Source organism: Erigeron canadensis, chromosome 1 (assembly GCF_010389155.1).
Source record: "Erigeron canadensis isolate Cc75 chromosome 1, C_canadensis_v1, whole genome shotgun sequence".
NCBI classification, from domain to species: domain Eukaryota; kingdom Viridiplantae; phylum Streptophyta; class Magnoliopsida; order Asterales; family Asteraceae; genus Erigeron; species Erigeron canadensis.
Window position 1 is genome coordinate 44,440,357 of NC_057761.1, and position 19,220 is coordinate 44,459,576.

Sequence of the window (19,220 nt, forward strand, 5' to 3'; positions counted from 1 at the left end):
ACAAATCGTATCAATTTGCATCATATCATATGGAAAGCAACGGCTTATGAGATGCTATCTACCGTCAACGGACTTGAATAACCAAATCACAAATGTTTTCAGATTAGGGACCTTAAACATAGTAGAGTAAACTTGAAGTCGATAAGATGGCATAATAAATCTCAGTAGAAGAAATTCATCATCAATCCAAGGACACACCAGAACATATGTGTCAATTCAGGGTGTTCAGTAATGCAAGCTCCGGAATAATTTGAGTATACATCTTACAATCTCAATATCAACTTATTATATTACAAAATACAAGTATCAACCTCAGCTCCATTTACAAATTCATACTTGATAGGTTTAAATCACACTAGCTCGAAGCCTCGAACTCAAATCACTTGATAATGACAGCACCCCTAATCTGGTTTGGGCATGACCAAATCCAACACATCTATTCAATGTTGATTTTGTCTTATTGCTAATATGATCAAATCAGATATTCACATCTTGATCATAAATTTAGACATTTATATTCATTGGCTCATTGCACCATGCATAATCAGAAGAATAAGAACAAACTACTGATTCAAATGAGTAATTTAGTAGACTTGAATTACACTTGTTACAACAATAATACATTTTTTTGTCAGATAATCCAAAATACCATAACAAGAACTCAAGAGCCTATACACTGACAAACTATCATCTGGAATTTTGTAAACAAAACCAGCCTTACGAGCGTACCATAACCTGATGTTTAGTACGCTTACATGGTTACAAGTGATGACAGTTGGCTCAAACATTGGGTAAGATGACAACTTTTAGACTTGATACTTATCCTATATTTCTATCCGCTTCCCACGCACCTTCACGGCTTCAGTAGCAAAACAATGAAAGAATCTCTAGCTTCTTTGCATCAATATTCAGAAGCTGTCAGAGTGCAAAATTTCATTTTTTCCTTCCTAGTTCAGAACACTCTGGAGATACTCGTGTGGTTCTTGAGTTTCTTTAAGGAGATATAGAGATTAAAATTCATCTGAGCTGAATGAATACAATGTACCTGTTCTGCAACCTTTGAAAAATACTAAAAGTTCCATCGATCTAACTGGACTTTGGCTTCAGCCATGTCCTTCTGTGCTTTCTTCCTCCGATAGAATATTGGGCAATCCCGACTACAAAAACAAATATATAACCATCAGTCCATCACACAAACAAAAAAACAACTTAGAATTTTTAACACATTAAAATGGTGACTGAGAGTACACATGGCAAATTTCAAAATTCGACTAAAGTACGTACATAAAAGTCATTTTGTGTTATATTATTTTTCCAACAGTTAAAATGGGTGTAGCTTAGAAACTAGTTATATGTTTTAGGCATGTCTTGGGTTGACTTTCATTAGAAATTAAATCAGATATCATCCTTTAACAAAACAAGCTGAAACAATATGCGTAAGGGGAACTAAAACTCAAGGTTGGTTATCTAATCGCAATATGTGCAAGGGGAAATAAAACCTTCGGTATCCGGTTCAGCTAAAAAGTGTGGTGGAAGGATACTGGTAGCCCACTATCTTAGCCTTAGAAGGGAATCAAATGTCTTCTCTCATACCGATGTGGGATGGGTTCTTACAATAATAAAATATACGCATATGACCAATTTTGACCCAATATCCAACCCACCCAATTTACTGCATCTAATCGCAGGTAGCCTAGAGAAGGGCATACAATGTCACAATCACAACTGATAATATGACATTTTGACAATAACCCGGGGAAGGTACTGTCATTTGCAAAAACAGATTCATGAGATTGTAAGCAAAAAAGATAGTCACCTTGTGCATAAGACATCTTGATGAAGAGATCCTTGGCACTCTTGGCACTGTGTCCATAACCTACCGAAAAGCTTCTCTAACTCGGATACTATAATTGAGGCAGAAACAAAGGGTTATCAGAAGTTATAGCTTCTTGAGTTAGCTTTATTAGAGAGAGAAAAGCCTTTTGACAACTAAAAGATATTGGAAGAAAAAAGTTCTTGCATACCATTAGCTATGGATTTACAATAAAGTTCAGCTTCTCTTCCCTTGCAATGTGAGCAAAGTGTCTGATCTTTATTACTGAAATAAAAGCAATAGAATAATCATTGGAACAAACTCATGAGTATATGAAAGGGCTTCTGATAGCAAAGATCCATTGCAGACAAACTACACAGATGACTATAAAACTTAATTTGTGACTTTACTCCTAAAAGGTGAAGGCTGATTACAGATGAAACCAATAAGACTATAAAACTAAATTTTTATGTGGCAGGTTTGACTAGTGTGTTAAACAAGTAAGAATCGTTACTTACTATCAGACAAGAGAAAATAGTGATTAACATCGTATATGAAGTACGCCAAACTATCATGTTGAAAGAGACATCATTAAAAAAGAAGAATGAAAAAAGAAGTATCAATTCATAGGTACCTGATTAAAGCTTTGCAGCCAACACAGCTTAGTTGCTTCTTTGCAAACTTCATTATCCCGCCAGTTGATGGGGTAGAGATGGAAATAGCTCTAGTGTGACTTCCATGGAGAAGTTCTCTACTAGCATTCTTCATGATGGGTTCAAATATCCTCAACAGTGGCTACAACATCAACTCTTTAGCAGCTGGTAGAATCAAGTTCAAGTTCAACTAAGAAAAGCTATGTTTGAACATACCTTGCTTATCTGGTTTTCAAGGTAGTATTGAGGATCTATGGGTATATTGTTTTCCAAAACATATATTGGGTCCTCAGACTTCTCATACGCCTGGTCATCATCAATTTAATTGAAATCATCAATGATACACAACAGCATATAAAAATCAAGATATAAGACTGTTATGTTTTTACCTTAGCACCTTTGGCAGCTTTGATAATGACATATGGTACTCTATCACCAACATGTGGAGCCGTAGCTGCATCTCGCTTTAAATAATAAAAATTTGCATAACATGACAATAGTTGTTACAAGTGCCGGATAAGGTGCCATCAAAAATTTGTAAAAAACATTAATGTTAGAAATTATACAAGATATAAAGAATATGTACATGTGTTTCCACCCAACAGTGAACATACCTTTTAGAAGGTCAGCAAGAATATTCCTATAACTAACTTGCAAATATATGTAATTAAGTGAAATAAAAACCTTATCTAATATATATGATATTCAAAGAAACAGATTTCACACTTGCAGGTGAGCTCTTTATATTATTGCCATTTATGATATCATGGGTGGTCATGGATCAACAACTATACTGATCTACCATTTGCAGACAAGGGTATTTAACATATTTTTAAGACAAAACGAGCATGACCAAAAATAAAACACACAGGGTAGTGCCCACCTTTTTCATTCTCTCTGCGAGTTCAACATGTGCTGTCTTGACTTCATAATCCCCTCCTGTTTTTGTCAGTCCCTATTAGATAGATGGAGTTAGTGCAGGAACAAGAATTCGTTAACAAAGTGAAACACTAAGGCCTAGATAATTTGGTACCTTCGTAATAACCAGAAGAGATAAATCCATGCGATTCATAAGCAGATCCGAAATGGTATTCTTGACATACTGAACGGCTCCTGGTATGTCTCTGTCTATTAGTATTTTATGAAGACACTCGTTCACCAGATTTTTTACTAATAGACAGTTGTCCCTTCGAACTGTTTCAATACCTGACAATGGAACTCAGCGGATAAGAGGATGATATTGATTTATGACAGATATCTGAAACATGGCAAGCAACCATGGTGCACCAAGTCTTTATAATTGACTATTCCCTTATATTTGGCAATGAGAGTGGTCATGTGACATATTTAATTATAAAAGAGATGAATAAAAAAATAAATACTCTTGCTTACCCTTTGTATCCATCTTGTCATATTTCTCTGGATTTGTCCAATAGAGACCAGCATACCTTTTTTTGCTGATCAGTAGATACGGGAAATAAACCTTTTCAAATTCTAGTTTGATAGGCTTTACAGAAAAAACGATTGGCAAGAAGTCAGTAAAATAAAATACATTAGCATCAAACTAAGCCAAACCATAACGAGCGGACTGCTTGTGACATAAAATCAAGAACTATATGTATGAGATGCTCATGGTTTATCATGATAAAGCAAAAGACCTGCTGATAAACTTCTGAGAATAGAAAGTATTATCCATGAGTTAACAGCACTAAGTTACCCATGATTGATGACCAGATAATAGCTTAGGATCTCTTCAACTTATCATTTAACCTAAGCAAAATATTAGAGCTAGCCACACACCGATGGCTTTAACTAGAATGTGGTTACGTAACAGGAGGACTCATGAGTGCAAAAGAAAATGCCTTCCAACAAAAGACTTGAATGTTCACTTATCATAAAACGACATAGCATGGGCATTATATTGAATAAAAATGGATTTCTTGACAATCATATAAGATCCAATTTTATAAATACTATTACAGAGAAGTTTACTTGTGAACCTATTTACCAAGAAATATGGTTTTAAGCGTAGAATTTAGTTAATAACTATAATATATAAGGTAAAGCAAATACCATATATCAGTTTCAATGTCACGACCATCTAGGTTTAGCATTCAAAGTATCTCAACGAAAAGGAGATTGTGATACCCTTAAGTTACGGTCAATGTCAGAACAGAAGTTACCTTGATGAAAGTCCCACTAATGTAATCAGCAGCTTCCCTACCTAGTTTCATGGCTTCATCCACAGTGGGCACACCAAATTGAACCATAACTGAATCTGTATCCCCATATATCACCTGCCATTTCAAGTAGTCAGTTTATATGTGAAATGGTATACTTCAAGAACCAAACATTTATACATGAACTCAGCTGAGACCACAGATAACAAGCATGGGCACCATCTTTCTGACAGGCTTTAATCATCTACCATGTCAGAGGCTATATAAAATAATAGAAGTACTATACCTCAGCATTATGTTCATATCCCCCAAGCGTCGTGAATTTATCTTCGACAAGTCTTTTTGTGTGTTCAATCATCTGTCGGCCTGCATAATCAATAAGCCTATAGCATCAGGTAACCTTACGACCAAGAAAATGTACACACCGTAATTAAAAATCATTCAAACTACATCCACGTACGTAATTAAACATAAACTTTATAGATTATGACATATTACCATAGCTCGTGACACTTGAGGATATCTCTAAACACGGTAATTGGCCAATGGTAGCTCCTGTAAACCCATAGACCGAATTTGCACTAATCTGGAGATCTCAAAATGAAGCAATGTTATTTATGTGAAAGGAAACAGCTTACGGAAAGGTAAACTGAGGTGGATATATAAATAACTGATGGTTGCCTTACCTTCAAAGCCAGCTGTCGACCATCCAAAACAGCCTTCACTAGTGGATCCTTGGCCTCCTGGAAACCAGCAAACTGGTTATTGTACAGCCAGGACAAACTATAGAAGAAGTGTCAACTACACAATTTTCAATTGCATACAAGTAATATAGCTACATGGCTAATGTTAATATCTGGTTCAAAGGCTCTACTAAATCTTTTCTCATCTAAAACTACATCAACAGAACAGATCACTTCTACAATCATTACTAGACACAATCAAACTTGGTAAAGGATCTACTACACATTAAATGCATATTATCTACTTCAGAGCATTCACAATAGAGGCATACATTTTCTGATATCAATATCACCAATTCTACTTTCAGGTTTCAACATCCAACATAAAATTGCATCCGACAACTTGAAGGAAAATAAAGTAGATAAATGCAAAACCTAAGGCACCTGATTTTGTAAATGACAGTTTCCCATTAGAATAGCTCCCTATTTATGATTTAATGGAATCAACAGAACCTTACAGGGGAACATCCTAAGCTCAGTTGTACTTTCAGGCCGAGAAGACCACAATAAAAGGGGGTCCGTATACCACCCAACTTATGCTTTATGGTGTTGTAAATTTGGTAGTTTGAAGTGTAAACTAGTGGTGTATGCCTAAAAAATGGTGTACACATCCTCACTCCAAGGAAAGGTTGTGCTCAAACATTTCAGGAAAGATTTTATTTGACTACATAACCAACAGCACTTGCATATACTATTTATTGGATAAATTAAAATATTTTAACCTTTCATAACTTAAAAACCAGAACTTACACTATGGAGTTTAAGGTTAGCCAACAATAAGAGGAACGGTGTGCCTCATTACATAGTGCTAACTATTAATGTAAGTCCAATACTTGTTAACTGGGAAATACCATTTAGCTTTAACATGAACAGATCTCCATCCGGAAATTATATGACCACTACTAACTAGAAGAAAAATACATACAAGACTTGAAAAAAGAAGAGTGTCATACTTTTAAATCTGCTTTAGCCCTCCTACGAGCAGCTAAGAGTTCTTCAAGAATTTCTGGAAGTATACCCTGAAATTACATTTGTAATCACTTGTTACAATGATTCCTCACAAAAACATCATGGCACCTAATCAGTGAATACCTTCTGCAAATTTGATTTGACAAATGTTTCACCCGAGGGAGTTTTGTTGACGCATTCAGGTGGAAGGTTAAGTTTCCGAACATCTTCATTAGTCACCTTAAAAGAATAGGCAAATCAGAATTGACACGACAAATCTTAATCAATGGTAAATTCATTTCTCCTAGATACATAACTTGCACACTACACATCAATAAACAATAAGAAAAAATCTCACTAGAGTGCAGTAGCATAAGTTATATGCCATCATGATTGACGGATATAAAGATGCAAAATCCAATGTAGCAATTGGCTTCTCATAAAATCCTGGTCTGGGTTCCAAAACCTATACAGAAGATAATTTCAATGTAAAAAATCTCATTAGAATGCACTAACATAAGCATTCCAGGAAGAAGATGAAAGTAAGGGATGCAATAAGATAAAAGGTTGTAAAATAACAAAAGCAATGGGCGCTAAAACCTAAACAGGTGACGTTAGATGTTTGGAGTTACAACCCACAAATACTTCAAAATTTGACTCGTCAGCTTAATGGTTATCCAATAAAAGCAATTCTCCAAACCAGATCTGTGTTTGATGTTTTGAGTTACAATATATATTGAAACCTCCTCAATTAAGTTGACCTAATCTCAAGGACACCATCACCAACTCAAAACACAGCTGATAAGCTGGACAACAGGTTTATAATATGAGAAATGCTCTAAAGTGGGTCTATCCATTCATGACCTTAGCTTTGCACTATGAGCTTCACACACTGGGAATATGTGCCTACTAATGCTAAGATTATTAGTCACGAGTTCCATGCGACCATACATTGACAAACTTTCATCTTTGTTGAAATGTTTAAGCATTGATTCGCCTGGATGCAAGTTTTACGTTGTTTTTTGTAGAGAGAAGAGTAGGAGGAACATAGACAATGTGGATATAGTCTATATTATTGATTTTGACGCTGAACAACATATACTCACAGTTGCACCTTCATATGTCCCTTGTTCAGATCCTGCTTGCTTCACATTGGGAAGCACTAGATTCTTCTCTTTTGCTTTCCTTAGAAGTTGAGAAAGTACCTGCAAAAAGTCACTTAAACTTTAATAGCTAAAACTCATAAAAACAATCAGCACATGAGTCAATAGAAGATGACCTTGATGCTCTGTCCTCTAGCAAGAAGATATGATATGGGAACACCAGTGACACGAGCCATCTCCACATAATTGTAGATGTACATTAACTTGTCCAACAACCGTTGAGGGAGATAAGCATCCTGTAAAAACATTGTAATTTCTTTCAGGTGTACAAAACATTACACATTAAACTAAAAGCATATTAAAATACAAAAAGAAATTCCTCTTTGAGCATATTTTAGCAGTTGCAGCTTGCAATAAGTCCATATCTGGGTAAATGCCATCTTTATTAAACTTTCAAAAGACAGAACCATGTTTTATCAACATCTCTGTTATAATTATATTTTCCAGCGAATACATCTATAGAGAAGTGACCTAAATTTGCAATTTTAGAAGGCTTTGCCAAGTGCAAACCACATTGATGGTAAAGTACTAGTGCGGGGATATTGTTTCATAGAGTATACACTGTATGGAGCCTATTTGATATAGATTGCATTAATATCTCAGTGTGCAAATATGAGTCGAAAACCGACCAATAAATGAGAACTACCTTAAGTCATGCATCTAGAGTAAAAAACAAAAAGCATGTGCAAGTGCAAGCCTTACTTTGCTTATCTTTTAGTTAGTATCCTCATATTGGTCCAAGATAACAATGAAACGAACTTATATAGTTATACGCCATCTAGCTGTCTTACACTCTCGCAACTATCTTACTTTAGCCTTTTACTCTAATTAAGTTAATAGTGAATTATAATCTCCCCCTTTTCTTAGATATAAACAGCCCAAGACTACCCCTCCCACATTGCTAATTTAAGATTTTGTTTAGTATATTGATTATATAGCCAAGCCATATGGGGAGCAAACCCCACTATACACCTGAATAATTAAACCCTGAAATAACAGTCAGCAAGAGGTGAAAGGACCCCTACTTCCTAATTAACCAGCTTAGACTTCAATAATGCTGATTCAAATCCAAATTTAGAACACGTGATATAAAGATATAGACTTAATAAACACAGCAAAATCAAAAGGCAAAGATTAAGTCAAAGCTATTAGTAGGCCCACCATATTAATGATCACTACTTATGTAAACTCGTGAAAGAATGACACCTTAAGACAATATACAGCCAATCTCCGTCTTGTCTCAGGATTGCCATTCTGAAGGTCAGATATAATTGAATGATGAACATCCTCTTTCTGCAATTAAACACCACATTGCCAAAACTTTAGAACATCTGTAATATAGAAAGATGGAAACAAGAGATGGATAACTCAATCTACATCAAAAGATAAAGCATAGAATACTGAAAGAGAATGATAATATGTATAGACAATGCAGACTGAAATTCTTTTTTCCCTCTTTCTCTGATCTCCTCTTTATTTTTTATCTATTAAATGATAATTTACATGTTCTCAAATCTACAAGCACCAAATTACTTCACAGCTCCAATTTCTCGACCAGGCACACAAAACTCATCAGCTTGTGAATGATATTGAAACCAGAAGAACTTTAAGTATCCATTAAGTAGTGGACTTCCAATAGGCAATTCATACATTTTGAAGACAATTATACAATAGAATTTAGCTGAACGATCATTACAAAACATTTCAGGCAAGGTTAGGTAAACCAAATCACAGCATTGGAAACCATTCAAGCAAAATCTCTGCTTCTTAGATCAGTTTTCAGTGTTCAAAGTAAGAATATCTCAATTCCCTCAGTCCTATAGTCCTTGTATAAATCTTGCTTTATTTTATATACTAAGTAGTTAAGGACCAAAATTTCGATGTTTCTGTCAAGGACCGGTATAGGAAATTTTGGTAATTTCGGTGGTATTTCGGTAAGTTTAATATTATGTAAAATATTATATATAATTATATATATACCAAAAATATCACAATTATACACAAATAGCAGTTATATTAATTAAATACTTAATCTAAATATCAAAAGTCAAGCTTAAAAGTGTCAATACTTGATAGATTGGTGTTAATACTTGCAAAAGTTAGTGTTTCTTAAGTTAGGAAAAAAATAAAAAAATATAAAAAATCTGAAAAACTGGTATACCGCCGAAATACCACCGAAATTTGACCAAAAATCCCGGTAACGAAATTTTGGACAGAAATCTTGACTGGTATACCAGTGGAGGACCAAAAACCGAAATACCACTGGTATACCACCGAAATTGACTGCATAGTTTATATATCAAGAAGAAAATTTGTTCATTTGAAAGTTATTTTTGTTCCTTTGATATGGTTAAACATATCAAAACACCCAGACTTTATCTTGGTTATGTCCCTAATGTTGACAAACAACCTTACTTGGCTATCAACTAAAGATAACGGCATGCAAAAGATACAACATGATGCCCCTCCACCAACAAATTGGTGTATTGCCACAATTGTTACCCTCAGTTCCAATCGATATGTACGCTCTATAATGTACGGTCGACATCCCACCTCCCCGACGATTGGGTTAGTTGCTCTATAATGACTTGCATAAATAGTGCAAGCAAAATCACCACCATTAATAGGATAAACTCAAGCATTACAGTAGACCCAAAGACTCATTAAGTATTAGGGAAATGTTCCCAACAATTAAATGCGAAATTTCACACAATGCACAAAAGATATATAATGGAATCGTTATTCACAATAGAAGTGTGTTAATCATTTGTAAGCAGCCTCTCTACCCTAAGGTAGGAGTAAGACTGTCAACATCTCACCTCACCCATACCCGCCCCTGGCAAGATTGGGAACCATTGATGTTAATGTTGATGTAATAGGAGTGTATAAAGCAGACATAGCAAAAACACGATACCTGCTCATTAAGAAAATGAGCTGAAACAGAATTTAGCGAGTATGAACTTAATTTATAATCCCTTTGCATAGCCTGCAATCATAAACAGGGAATTAAAAACCTTGTAGTTCTTCCTATACATCCATGTATTTAAAATAACATATTCTATATGAAATCACCTGAAGTAAATCAAACTGAACTCTCCCTTCCAGCAGAACTTCTTTACTATCCCTTGTACCATATTGTCTGCAACACCAAACCAGCATTGACAAAATTTAGCATCACGAATAAACATTTAGACCAAAGCTACCTTATGATCGTATCTTTATGAGGACCATAAACTTAAATAGGTATAATGCAAAATTATCCTCTAAGGATAGAGGTTATAAGAGTCACTTGTCTGGGCTTGTTTGCTGAGGAAGAAGAGAAAAAAACACAGCAAGTGAATGCTCACTCAAAACTAAGTGAAGGTTGGTGGCATGGCCACATAAATTATAAGGTGCAAGTCAAAGTTATGTCTTTTGTCAGTTAGGAGCTTGAATTCAAAACACAGAAGCTGGGATTGCAGCCCAATATCTTGTTTTTGGCGAAGCATCCTATCAAAAGCTACTTCCATGAATAAGTAGAGTCATGCAGCATATAATACATGTAACAGTTACAAATTCAATTGAGAAAATGGGGGCATAATAGTCACGAGCCTTTTTTAGCCTTGTACTTGGGCTGCTTGTATAAAACCTTGAATTTCAATAGGAAAGACTTGTCAACTCTCTAAATGAAAAAATTTCAATCACATCTACTATCTTGTTGCTTTTTGACCTTGGGAAATGGTGGCAATATACTTTAAAAATAATGCAGGAACCATAAACACACACAAAAAAAACAAGCTACAATATCGAAGATGAAAAAAAGATAGAGCTACAAATCTCCTTCATCGGTAGCAGGTAAAGCATAAAATCAATCATTACCTTGACGAAAAATTTGTATCCTTCACGCGAGCCCTGGTAGTTCTGATGCGACCCAGTATAGGAAATTCAGTTATCCCTAATGTTTCTGCCCTCTGCAAGCCAAGACATGTTTTGTTACTGAATATCAAGGTTTACGGAAGCTTGCCATATTAATACACGAGCTGGAGATGTAAAATATTTAAAGCTATAATCCAAATTAGTTGAAGGCTGAGAACAAAAGGGATGGCCACTGACCTCAATAAGATAGGGAAAGTCAAAGTTGCAAATGTTATAACCAATTAGGATATCTGGATCAATCTCGCGAACAAAATCCTGTAAGAGACAAAGTTGTGACAGTTGTGAAATTCAGATGATATCGGGTTGAAAACATAGCTATCAAAATGTATATTGTATACAGAGTATAAATATATAATATTAATCAAATTGGGCTAAAATGATTTAATGTTAAAAAAGAAACTATGAAGAGTTATATGTAGATACATTAATACATACATGCACATAGTAAAAATAAAAGGCCTGACATCAGCTCATTAGCAGCAGAAAGCCCATTCGCATATCACTAGTTAACCTTTTATTAAATTATTATAAAAAACAACTAATGTAATCTCTACTAAGCAGCATACAAATAAAAACATGTTCCCTAGAAAACCAGTGAAGTATTAACCATTCCCCAAGTGTTTTCATAAACTACACTACTTATACTAATAGACATGCAAGCTTCACAAGTTATATGAAGGAAGATTCATCCCAATTTCTGTATGAAGTATAACTAAATTGAGTGCAGGATGATTGCACATCTTCACATCTCAAAGAAGCAATGTCCATATGTACACTTGCGATGGTACTAAATAAGTCAAATGAATGGTAGAAGTTATAGAATACACTGGCTTCAAATAATTAATTTAGCTATAACTTTTCAAGCTTGATTAGAAACATAACATTACCCTCCAAGCCAGCAAAAATTCTCTTTCTGTGTCAAATGACATCACATCAACACCAACTATTGGAGAACATGACTTTAAGGTCATAACATTTCTCACAAACGGCTGTTCCTCTCCCTGCAGCGTGACCAGGTTTGCGATCTACAGAAAAGAAATGAAAAAACCAATTAGGATCTAAAACATAACTATTAAGTTTAACAATTGGCACCTTTGCTAAGTAAAATCAATAACAAATGTATATGAATAGACCTGAATAACAGGATCAACTTTAGCCGTAGGAAAAATGCCCTTCCGGCCAGCACACTCGATGTCAAAACTCAATATGCGAAATGGAGCCATTTTTGAAAATTCTCCTTCTGGAACATGGCTAATCAGATCTGAATAACTAAAATCTTTGTCAAGAAATTCATTACTCTAATTGGGTAAAATTAAAATTAACATAGTATAGGCTTGATCTAAAGAAGACTGTCACTATCAATGCTTTAGTGAGGATACAGACAATCAAACTCTAGCTGAGAGTATGAAAGACTCTTTGCTGTCTTCTTGTATTTGTGAGCTGGAATTTCAATCCAATTGCCACCACTGATTTTGCAATCAACCATAAAGCGGAGAACAAAAGTAACATTACTCTCATATGTCATGAAGCTTTTCATACCAAAACCGTCAAGTTGTACACCTTTGTCAAGAATTCCTACCAAGATTAAAATAGAGTGTTACTACAAGATAGAATAAAGAACACCAAAAGAGGCTAGACTGTGCAACCTCAGGCATTCGCCGTGGCTAATTTGCATTAAACTACAAGAGTACAATGGCCAGAATTATATGCTCTGCATACTTTAGCAGTTGTTTGCATTACAGCAGCTAGAATGACTAAGTTTCAAAAAAAAGTACCAGTGCAAGTGTTGGAAAACCCATACATTCAAAAGTAAGAGAAGACAACATGCCATAAGCTGAAATGCATAAAGCATGTATATACTTTTGGGCCTTGTGGCACTAAGAGAAATATATAATCTTCATAATTTTGCAAACAAAAAAAAAATGTTGGAAAAAGTAATATCTAGATGCTATCAAACATTACCACGGCAAGTAGCAACCATTGACGGCAATGCAACAACTATTTTAAGAAAAGGCTGAGAACTATGCTGCTGATAGTACATGATACTCTTTTTCTGAACTAGCTCCATACGAAGAATGAACTTGGGATACTTATTCCTGTTGGCTTCCCTCATTCTCCCCTGCGAGAAATTGGTTCAGCAATGCACATTAACGAAACCGTTGGTTAAATTCACGTAAGAACATAAGCAGGAAACGAAAATACCTCAAGAACTTGATGAAAGCGAGATATGTCATCAGGGCCCATCCCTGGAAGGCAGCTAATATAGAAATACGGTTCAAATCCATGAACATTACAGCATACACTATTCCCTAAATACAGACCAAGAATCATCAGATCACTGGAAAAATGTTATATCCAGAATATTGGTAATAATCATAGCTCTTTAGTAAGCTAACAGCTGAAAAACTTATCCATCCACCAACAAATTTAGTGAGTTTAATCTTTTGAAGCTTTGATCCCGATGCCTCAATACGACAACCAACCAATTACATTTGATATTAAATTTTAGCATCTTGATACTTGAAGATAACTACAATCTTTCCTCACCCCAGGCATCAAAACACATTACAAGAATCCTTACAATACTGACAATGTTGGTAACAAAACATGCTTACAATCACAATACAAATTGAAGGGATCTATACAATGCATAAGTTCATCTATGTAAAGAGAGTAATTTATGTCATAGTAGTAATTTAAATAGATAGCAAAGAAGTAAGAATGAAAATAATTGAGGAACTACCTTCAGTAGTAACACCGAAAATTCTGATAATAGTAGCAGGACCAGATGAATTAGGAATCATCCCTTTGTTGCCCTCCTCCTTGCTCACACAATCAATCTCCAATTGTTGAAAAACTGGTTACCAACCAAAAATATTATTATTCTCACAGTTTAGAAAACAATTGACATCATATGAGTAACAAAAATCAGACTTTTATTTAATACTGAACAGCTCATTGTGTCACAAAGATAAATTCTTGGAGCATATTACCTCTAAGAATGTAGTAACATATACAAGTATATAACTACAATAATATATAATATAATTACATATGAGATGTTGTTATCGCAAGTTCAATCTAAGCAAGAATAACAATTAATCTATAAAGAACTTATTAATAATTAAAAAACAATAATCAACAAATTGGGAAAAACTAATCAAATAAAACCCTAGAAATGTGAATTGAGCATATAATTATATGTATACCTATATTCTCGGACTGAGAGATATAACCGGGGCGTAAAGGCGGGCGCTTCCATTTATTGAGGCGATTGGCGAGCGCTTCACGATCTTGCATATCGCGAAGAATGAGTTCATCTTCATCAAGTAGGGCTTCGTCAATGAAAACATCTTCGTCGATGTAATCGTCTTCTACCGCAGCCGCGTGGTGCTTCGGCGGTGGCTGCGGTGTCACTGGTGGCTGTTGTGCCGGTCGCTTCTTGTTGCTGCTCATGGTTGCTGACTGAGAGAAAAAGTGTGTGTGTGTGTGTGTGTGTGTGTGTGAATTTGGGCGGGGGAGAGAAGTGAAATTAGCCCGCCAAGAATCTAGGGATGTTCTTTTATAGTGTGTGTGTGTGTAGGTCACGGACGTGTCACGTGATTAAGGTTTTTTTTGTTTTTATGTCAATTTATTCGTAAACCCTTAAAACAGCGAACCCAAAGCTATATTAAAACAACTAGGTTTTTGACCCGTGCGTTGCACGACATGATATAAAATTCTAACAAATAACTTAGTATATAAAGATAATTTTCATTAAAGAAAAAACACAACTTTTTGTGAAATCTTATAACCTAAACATTTAACCCATGACGATTCCAAAAAAGAGTTGTTACATCTATTAAAACCGTTAGTTAAAGAGACACTTACACAACATACGGTTACAACGATGTGCACATTTGCAATGAAAAATGTCTTCTTATACGTATGTAAGAAGATATATCATGTATATATAAATCTTTAATGTTAATGGTGTAGGAATTATAAATATAATTTATTTTATGTGACACCCTTTTGATATCATTTTTAAAAAGTGGTCCCAGGTTCGAGTCTTGCCTTATACATATTCGTGATTAATCACATGTATTTAATTTTCACATAAGATAAGTTTAAGTGAGCTTTTCTCTTTAGAGATCTCTATATGACAAAGGTTTCTCATCTAAAGGTTAAAATTGAGGACTATGAAGGGGCTCTCTAGGCATACCCGGTTAAACGTGTTCATCGAATTTGCTCACATATTTAAATTTAATGATACTTAAAATCTATATATACTACCTTATAAAAATTCTCCATCTTTCTCTTTTTGGAAATGTTGAGGAAAAATGAGACGTTGAAAATGACCCAATTGCTATTATTGAACTAATTTACACCATAACTCTCATATTACTGATTTACACCCTAAACTCTTATCTTATAAAATATTTTCATTACCATCTTTACATCAATTACATTTGCATTAACCTGCACCACTCGACATCGAGACCACCATCAATAGCCGCCGTCAACACCACCTGTCGCATTTGGAACATGTCCTTAAGATATATAATTTTTAGGTGAATTCTTATTGGGTTTATTCTCTTAAACCCCTATATACTTTTCATTTTGTCCCTTCAAGACCATCAAACTTTTTTATTCCTCATTAGGTCATTAAAAGTTGTCAAATTGTCCCATCTAGGTCATCAAACTTTTTTATTTCCTACTTGATCACTAAAAGATGTTATTAAGCTTAACGATAGCCACTTCCACCTTTTATATCGCCAATCATTTGATTCTCAATCAATTTTTAAGAGATTTGGAGTATATGAGCCATAAATTAGTAGTTGTAGTTATGAGATTTATGACCGTGATTATGTTTTATTTAGGTTTTCAATTAAAAAAAATCTATTCGTACTTAGGAATGCCAACGGGCCTAGTATGGGTAGAGTTTAGGTAATCCTAGACCCAGACCCAGTTAAAAATCCGCATCCAAGACCTGGACCCGAATACGAACCCGAACCCCGCGATACAATTTGTAAAACTTAATAATAACATCTTTTAGTGACCTATTAAGAAATTAAAAAGTTCGATGACCTAGATAAGACAATTTGATAACTTTTAATGACCTATTACGGAACAAAAAAGTTTGATGGCCTAAAAGGGACAAAATAAAAAGTATATGGGGGTTTTAGAGAAAAAACCCCTTCTTATTAACCAATTTATCTCTTTTTAATAAGTTATGTGAAGTTTTAGACTACTATATATAGTGTGTTGCAAAAATATTAAAAAATACCATTGGATCAAGTGTTTGTGCTTGAGATTAAAAGTTGAAAGTTGTGGGTTCTAATTATGTTATGCTTTTTAATTTGCTATTTATGATTAATAAAAACAAACTTCTATGTGGTTGTTTATTGGATGATGTGTCAAGTTATAATGGATTGATAGGTAAAACAAAATGTTATATTTACTCTAGTTATAGTTATACATAAAAATTACACTACAAATTATATTGTAACTATGCACTCTTTCAATTAGTGTGAATAACTTATGAAAATTTGTCACGTTTTTATGTGTGTAAAACTATATTGAACTAAAAATGTGTTGGCAAAAGTGATGTCACAAATTAGATATGAAAGTTCACATCTAAAAATGTAGATTTTTAAAACTTCACACTTTTTATTGTGAATATAGTTAGCGAGACAAGATTTTATAAGATGTTCATGCTAATTGAAAGTGTATATAATTGCAACATTATTTATAGTATTATATATATGCTTTGAGATTTGTATAAATATTTAATAATATCTTACCAAGCTAGATACAAACATAGAAAGAAATACAATATTTGATTAAGTGGTTAGTTTATTTGTTATGTACAACACGATGGACGAAAGCTTTATTATTATTGTGGACATGAATTAGCTAACAAACTTAAATTTAGATGAAGTGGGTAATTTGACTCCGACGTGAATTGGTTTTGCACGGGTTCGAGTCCCGACTTTTCTTTTTGATTTTAATAAAAAGATGCTATAAATACAATATGTATACGTGGCAGCTTACGTGTCAATCTCTGAGAGTCAAACAACGTGAGAATGCCATGTAGGAAAAAGATGATGTGGCGATATGAGAAATATGCCACATCATCGATTTAAGATAGAGAATTATATATATATATATAAAGATGCCACACATATGATAAAATCTTACGTAATATCTTTATAATTTTATTTTTATATATTAAAAAAAATGAAAAAAGATTGTTGTGTTATATATATATATATATTGGTAGATTCATATCACGGTCCAAATTTACTTAGTAAAAATTAATATCAAATCCAATCTATATATTTATTAAAACAATAGGAATCCTAACCTTTTAAAGCCCTTTTTAATATAAAGCTATTTTTAAAATTTGCCACATAGGTTTTTATCCTATGTGTCATTATCACATTTTTTTGACAATCTTTATCCATTAAATATTAAATAAAAAATATATTTATATACAAACTTAAGAAACCAAATCCCTTATATTTAAGAAACAAATCCCATATGCAAAAAAGAAAACTAAAACTGTATAAACTTAAATATGAGTTTAAATTTTCTATATATCTTTTTTTCCCCCTGTAAAGGCAATATTCTTTATCTAACTTTTTTGATCTTGGATTCATTTAATCAAATTGTATATTATCAAAATCGTTTCATTATAAGAATTTAAATATTTCTAACTAGATAATGATATCACAATTTGATTCATTGAAGTTATAGGTTATGCGGATTCATTTCTTTCATGGGTAGAAATTGTTTTAATAAATACATGGGTTGTAATTACAATTATTCCTGATCAAATATGATATTTAGAGCAAATATGCAGCCACAATATACTGTCAATCTCATTTAAACTAATTTTCACTATCCAAGTAGCATGACACCATTAGGTTTCTAAATATGTTCAACTAAGTTTAATTTTTTTTTGGTATTTAAATGTTGAACATTATATATATTATTGATTTCAATGTCAATATTAAAACTTTTAAAAAATAGATTTAATATCCGCACATCGTGCGGGTAAAAAACCTTGTCTTATATAAATCTCTTTCAAAATATGCATAAATCTACATGACTATAAGTTATATAAAGATATCATTATTAACTAACGTAATAAAGAAAAATCCTAAGTCCCATTTTTTTTTCCTTCTGTTTGGTACGTCCCTACTCCTTTTTTCTTCTTTGTCTAACAATTTGATAAGTTTTGTGGCATTTCATCATAAATTAGACGGTGGTTGTGATGAGTTATAATAATGAATTGAACGAGTATCTCTTATATAAATAAAACAAAATTGTTTCTATAAGTTTTTTTTCCTATGTGGTATGCCAACATTTTTTCTAAACTATTTTTTAAACATATATGATGTCATAATCATTTTTGTTTTATTTTAATATATTTTTTATTAGGCCCTATGTATCTCATTTTTTCATATCATTTGTCTAACTTTAATTTATTTATTTTTTAATTAATATGAAAAATGATCGACTTTATCTTAACTCTTTATTTTTAAATTCATATCTACTATTGATTTATCGTAGTTCTTTTACCTTTTCATCACCTTAATCGGTTTTATATATTAATGTTCATCTTTATAAGTATGTTGCTATCTCCGTATCAAATTATAATGTATCGACAACACATTACATACATATTCCTATATACTTTTTGATTTTAACTTTTTAATTAAACGGTCCGGGTTGAACCGGGTTCATTAGCTAGTACTCAAGTATTCTAAAGCTTTCATGAATGGATGCATTAATATTCTTGAACATAATTTGGTAAC

General features: G+C 33.5%; 1 protein-coding gene across 2 annotated transcripts; it reads right to left on the reverse strand.

Annotated features, from left to right (window-relative positions):
- Window positions 1-567: 567 nt before the first annotated feature.
- LOC122586015 (DNA polymerase delta catalytic subunit) lies at window positions 568-14,909 on the reverse strand. Of its 2 annotated transcripts, XM_043758132.1 has the most exons (31): window positions 14,625-14,909; window positions 14,159-14,272; window positions 13,618-13,724; window positions 13,378-13,534; window positions 12,795-12,990; window positions 12,549-12,684; window positions 12,303-12,440; window positions 11,593-11,670; window positions 11,359-11,450; window positions 10,573-10,639; window positions 10,415-10,486; window positions 8,707-8,793; window positions 7,617-7,736; window positions 7,444-7,542; window positions 6,696-6,803; window positions 6,482-6,577; window positions 6,343-6,408; window positions 5,333-5,389; window positions 5,145-5,232; window positions 4,933-5,012; window positions 4,650-4,763; window positions 3,859-3,973; window positions 3,500-3,672; window positions 3,350-3,421; window positions 2,856-2,930; window positions 2,683-2,772; window positions 2,448-2,608; window positions 2,025-2,098; window positions 1,817-1,904; window positions 1,046-1,157; window positions 568-915 (listed from the first exon to the last, which is right to left on the reverse strand). In XM_043758132.1, the coding sequence occupies exons 1-30, from the start codon at window positions 14,869-14,871 to the stop codon at window positions 1,070-1,072; spliced, it is 3,255 nt and encodes a 1,084-aa protein (XP_043614067.1). In that variant the 5' UTR covers window positions 14,872-14,909; the 3' UTR covers window positions 568-915; window positions 1,046-1,069. The 2 variants fall into 2 exon arrangements, with proteins under 2 accessions (XP_043614067.1, XP_043614066.1); XM_043758131.1 differs by having other exon boundaries at window positions 568-1,157.
- Between the last annotated feature and the right edge of the window lie 4,311 nt (window positions 14,910-19,220).